This window comes from Rhinolophus ferrumequinum, chromosome 10, assembly GCF_004115265.2.
Source record: "Rhinolophus ferrumequinum isolate MPI-CBG mRhiFer1 chromosome 10, mRhiFer1_v1.p, whole genome shotgun sequence".
NCBI lineage: Eukaryota > Metazoa > Chordata > Mammalia > Chiroptera > Rhinolophidae > Rhinolophus > Rhinolophus ferrumequinum.
Genome location: NC_046293.1, coordinates 54927529 through 54933749, shown reverse-complemented (window position 1 = coordinate 54933749; position 6221 = coordinate 54927529). Strand labels below are relative to the sequence as shown.

Here is a 6221-nt window from a genome sequence, read left to right as displayed (position 1 = left end):
ATTTTTATATTCTAAAAAGCTATTTTGATTTTCTATTAATGAGAGAACTTGTCCTGGTTAAAGTTAAGTTGAAAGGAGGGAAAGGTTGCAGCTTGTGCATAGTGGGTACCCAAAGCAAGATTCAAAGGGCTGTGAGAAGGTTAACCTGACTGGGCTTTTAAATTAATAAGAATAAAAATGTGTTTAGGCTTTTAAAGATAATTTTAAATTATTATTTTTTCTTCTCAGTGATTAATCAAATATACTGCAAGCTTAGTGCAGACAAGAAATGAAATCTTTTTGATTATGTCATTGAAAGCTTGTTTCACTTGCTTGTTCCTCAAGGTATAAATGAAGGGGTTCAGTAAAGGGGCAACAGATGTATTGAGCAAAGATACCCCTTTATTGATGTCCACCTCTTCTTTGGCTGAAGGTTTAATATAGATGAAAATACAGTCACCGTAAGTGATGGAAACAACAATCATATGAGAAGAACAAGTGGAATAAGCTTTCTTTCTTTCCTGAGTGGAGGGGAATCTTAGAATTGTCCACTATGTAATTTTACTAACAATTGTCACCTCAATAAATTAAAAAAAAAAAAAAAGAATTGTCCTAATGCTATGTAGGTATGAAAGAATCACACCTCTTAGTGTGATAAAGAATGTTAACACTGCACAAATAATAACAGTCTGTTTTATGAACCACGTATCTGAGCATTAAATCTTAAAAGGGGAGATGCATCACAGCCAAAATGATCAACGGTACTGGAGTCACAGAATTCCAGCTGGAGGCCCATGCCAAGTGGCGTGATGATGATCATTAACCCAGAGATCCAGCAGCACAGGACCAGGATGGTACAGACCCTGTTGTTCATAATGGTCGTGTAATGAAGGGGCTTACAGATGGCCACATAGCGGTCATAGGACATGGCTGCCAGAAGGAAAAATTCTGTGGCCCCAAAGAGTCCAGAAAAGAAATTTGATTGGTACAGCATTGTAAGTAATGGTATTGTCTCTAGTTGATAAGCTATATAGGAATCTGGGAATACAGACCATTGTGAATGAGATTTCTAAGAAGGAGAAATTTTGAAGAAAAAAATACATAGGCGTTTTAAGATGAGAATCCATGAGTGTAAAAATGATAATGGTCAGGTTTGCAGTTATGTTCAGAATATATGTCAAAAAACCAGAGCTTGAAGCTGTGGATCCTCTGTAAGTCTCAACAAGATAAATGTTGTTATCGTCGTGTGATTTTTTGTTATTACCTTTGGTGTTTTATGCAGTCTGCCTGTAGTTGGGGAAAAAGAATCTTTGCTCTTCTCAGTGATCAAAAGGAACATAACATCTCAGAAAGAAAAAATGCCAAATTATTTCGAATTATTCCCTTCTGCTTTTCATTATGGATTTCATGACTTTTATAAAACTTAGTTACAAAGATCTTCCCTGAAAAGGGCTTTGAGCTCCATGTACTTCTCTTCCTGCAGAAATCCCAATCATCTCTTTTAAAATACGTGTTCTCCATTCTGTACTAACATTCTTTAAAAACCAAGAAAAAATATTTGCATTTAAAAAATCTGAACCTAAATCCTGCCATTTATTCTGTTTCTCATTTTTTTTTTCTAGAAACACCTTATCGTCATACTTTTTTTTACTAGGGTTTCACACACACACACACACACACACACACAATTTTGTTCAATCAGTTTTCTACAATAATTTGAGGACTGTTAAATACAAGATATCAACTACTTTTCTCTTGTATCATTCATCTCAGCTCAGGTTACAACTGACTTAACTAGTTGTATATTCAAGATCACACTTAAATACAATTTTTAAAGATTAAGTATATTATCCTGTTTTACTCCTCTTTAATTTCTATGCTGTTTATAGATATTTTCTCTACACAATTACCTGCTATTGATTGCCAAAACATCTTAAATCTCTCTTCTTTATTCACTAATAAATTAATACCATCCTTGTCCAAGTAATAATGTCAGCCTTAATGCCAAAGTCAAAGGATATAATGCTGATCTTTATTCCTTTGTTGTATTTTTCAAGGTGAATGTCTTTTCAAGTTCTTAGATAGTTTATTGATTTTTTTTTGGATAACTTATGTTTTGTTTGTCCACATTTTGGGTACTTCTCTTAAAATTCTTTATAGATTTCTTTTATCTGCACATCTTAAATATAGGTAATACTGAATATTCCACTCTATATTGTCTTCCAACTCTACACTCTCCTGTACTTCTCATTGACTTTTCAATTGCCAAGGGCTATCTGTGCCCTAAAATCTAGTACATTTGATCTCTTCTGAATTTCAGTTCCATATATTTCAGACAAGTAACAACAGGGATTTTTTATTTGACTATTTAATAGGCACTTCAAACATAATACGATAATTGAACCTGTCGTCTCTTCCTCTTGAAGTAAGAACTGTCTTCCTCATACCTTGCCCCATTCCTTCTTTGCTCACTTAATCCTGGAAAACCTGTCACTCCTTCTGTATTCCACATTTCAGTGAATGACACTAACTTCTATCAACTATTAAACCAGAAAAACTGGATTTCATTCAAAACCCTTTCATTTTTCACTTTTGTTTTTAGTCAGTTACCATTAACTTTTGATTTTTATCTCAAAGTTTATGAATCAGTGCTACATAGTAAATCTCTCACCTTGATTCAAATCCATCCGAAATTTTTATCCCTATGTTGTTCAAAAGCATTACACTCCATTTTCTACATTGCAACTAGAATAACTTTTGATAAAGCACCTCAATTTGTCCTGGACTAGGTCAAGTAGGTTATCATATGCCACATGCCTGCATACTGCTATATCACAGCACTAGGCTTATTGCTTATTTATGGAACTGTGTGCCAGATATGAGATTGTTGAGCTCAAGGTTTTTCTTATTTATTATAGATTATGAAGAGATAAAGTTAACTTTATCCTCTTAACCAGATTAAGAGAGTCTTGAGGGTGGTACAAAATGTTTATATAAGAATTTAGAGTTGTGCCTGTTCTAAAACACTACAATCAAATTATAATTTTATGCTTTATATTATTTAAAAATACTGTCTTTTCTTTTAAGCTGAAAAGTAAAAAAGCATAAAAAATGGCTGAGAGTAGTATCTCTTAATTGTGAGACTAGTATAGAGAAGACAATCCTTGGGGTTAATACCAAAGCCTATTATATTCTCAAAAAAGGGTATGTGTTCAATATCAGTTTGAATTACATTGTTTTGAGCGATAGTCTGATTCTCTTCTCTCTAGACAACATACTGCTCCTTGAATTTATCTCTTGCTATATTCTTGGTAAATCTCAAGTAAATGCTTTACGTTGTTTAAATAGTACTCATTGTTTGTGGGACATCCAAAATAAAGTTCTGGTTTGTACAGGATTACTTCCAGAACACAGCCCAATTATAGGTTTAGAATTATGGACATACCCTGAGCAAAATCTTGCCTCTGGAAAATATTTCATTGGTATATCAATTTAATGGTGGCAACAATACTTTTTTTCATGGAGGTAATCATGGGAAAGACATTTTTTCGTGCTGCTAGAAGAGAGTTATCGGATAGAAAGCTTACATTATTTTCATTAGTGGAAAAAGTAAAATTATTTTCTTTCATAGAATTTCTCTAAATTTGACATTCTGACTTTATTTTTTCAATTCTCATCCCCAAATTTTCTACTTAATATCTCTATGGGCTATGATGGTAAACCTTTTAGATTTTAGAAGAAAGTAAGCATCATTACATGCATATTAACCACATTCCAGAGAAAATAAATTGATATGAACATCAAAATACTTACTTTTATAATAACCATTCAGTCTTGAGTTGTATTTAACCACAAAATTCTGTAGAGGGACTAAAAATTAAACAAGAATATTCTAATAGTAACATGGATGTCTATGTTTTTCCTGAACCATACATGCACTCATAGATAGTTCTGGGAAAAAGGCACAGAGATATCTTGATTGTCATATCTTGCAAGTCAGATATTATTTTTCATTTTAGAATCTGCCCTACTTGAAAATTAGAATATAGGATTGTGAATAGCTAAGTGGAAAGAAAGAATAGTGAACATTTGGGGAAAGCCAGAAAAATTTGGTTCTTGAAGAATTGATAATCTGACCCAACACTCTTAAAGGAGATTAATTTTATTTTAGTATAAGTTTCATATTAAGAAGACTAAAGGGGTTTTTATCTACTTAATCTGCAATAGGTGTACTGGGATCAACTAAACAAATTAAAACAGCAAAAAATAAAATCCAATGAAACTGTCTTTGGTGACTCTGGTTCAAAGTTATTAATTTAGCATATAATTAAAACAAAGCCATTGGGACAGTGTCAGAAGGGACTGAAAGATACAGCAACTACACACATCAGTGTAAATATGGCATAACCAGTCATCTAAATTTATTTACAAAAAATTGCTTCACTTTAATTTAATGTAATAGATTGCTAATTGGGTAAAATAACATTTCAGATATTAATCAGTCATTTATTCTTCATTTACATTAGACTATACAAGACTTTTACAAATTGGACTGTTGTTGTGTCCTTATCATTTTTATACATATTTTTATATATTATGAATAATTATATTTTGTTAGTCATATGTTTTAAATATTTTAATTTTATATAAGATTTAATATAACAATATTTTTTATACTTTATTAATATGTATTAATATATGTCTAATTTTTGTTTTATAATTTTAAAATTTGCTTTCATTATTAGAAAGGCATTACTGACATGTACCTTATATAAGCATTTCATTATGTTTTCTTCTAGACTCTTTAGGTTTTAATTTATTTGCATCTATAGCTTTGATTGTTTGAATAACATATGATTACAAGACAAGCTAAATGTAAACTTGCCTTCATGCAATTAGTCAGTTGTTCCAACACCATTTATTAATGGTACCGTCTTATTCCTCCTGCTATCTTTAATCACTTCTTGAATTTTTCTTCATTTACCTTGTGTTTTGGTTTTAACTAAAAAAGTTACTCAGCTATAAGAAAAGATTAAATACTGTCATTTGCAACAACATGGATGGATCTTGAGAATATCATGCTAAGCAAAATAAGTCAGAGAAAGTTGAGAACCATGTGATTTCACTCATATGTGGGATATAAAATTGAAAGTAAAAAAATGAACAAGACAAATAAACAAAACAAGAACTCAGACACAGACAACAGTACGGTGGTTACCAGAAGGAATAATACAATCACTAGATAGTGTGGTAGTACAGTCTTCTTTCTCTTTAGAATTACTTACAGGCTTTCAATGGATTTGGTGAATCTTAGAGTACAAGAGGTAAAGATAAGTAAAGCTAAGAGTTTTATTCTTTCAACAAATCTTTATATTATGCTTTTCGTATTGCTAATGTAGTCTGGTACGAAATTCTATTTTAATTTGTATAACACAATAGCTATTTTCCTTTATATTCAAAGAGAATATCAGATTAATTTCCAAACTAGAGAACAGGAATTTATCTGTAACCAGTGCAAATTTTACTTTAAATAGATCTAATCGGTTATTCCTCACTCATTGTCCATCAACAGTTCCAGAGCACCTACGTAGTATTTTTTTAAAGGCAAAAATAAACCAAGTATAGATAAATACCATCAGTCAATTAGTAATTTCCAAAATGAAACTTTTGAGTAACAAAGTTTTCAAGTAGTCTATATAAAGAGAATAGTTATTCACTTTTTTCACTGTTCACACAATAAAACAAGCACTTTAAACTATTACTCAAATAAATAGAAGTCTAGTGTATATAACAAATATGTGCTATTATTTATTTTGGCTATGAAGTATAAATTCAGAGATGATTAATATTTTATCAGAGAGGGAAAAATCAAAAGTAAACTTTAAATCATCTAATAAATTATCTGATTTTGACATATATTGAATTTTATTTTCATTTTGCAACCAAAAATACCAATATCTACTTTAAATATCTATGACAAAAAAGACATTCTTTATGAGACAAGATCAAACATAAGGATTAGTAAATGTAGTTTCTTTGGGAAAAAAACAACAGTTGGTTACCAGAAGGTAAGCAGGACAGGGGGTGGTAGATGAGGGTAAAAGAGATCAAACATATGGTGATGGAAGGAGAACTGACTCTGGGTGGTGAACACACAATGTGATATATAGATGATGTATTACAGAATTGTACGCCTGAAACCTATGTAACTTTACTAACAATTGTCACCCCAATAAACTTTC

At 31.2% G+C, this 6221-nt stretch overlaps 1 protein-coding gene across 1 annotated transcript; it reads right to left on the bottom strand.

The window, feature by feature from the left end:
- Window positions 1-224: 224 nt before the first annotated feature.
- LOC117028824 (olfactory receptor 6C2-like) lies at window positions 225-907 on the bottom strand. Its single transcript, XM_033117685.1, is given in 3 exon segments — window positions 225-529; window positions 596-697; window positions 700-907. Coding segments are annotated over 3 exon segments (615 nt in total).
- Window positions 908-6221: the final 5314 nt, after the last annotated feature.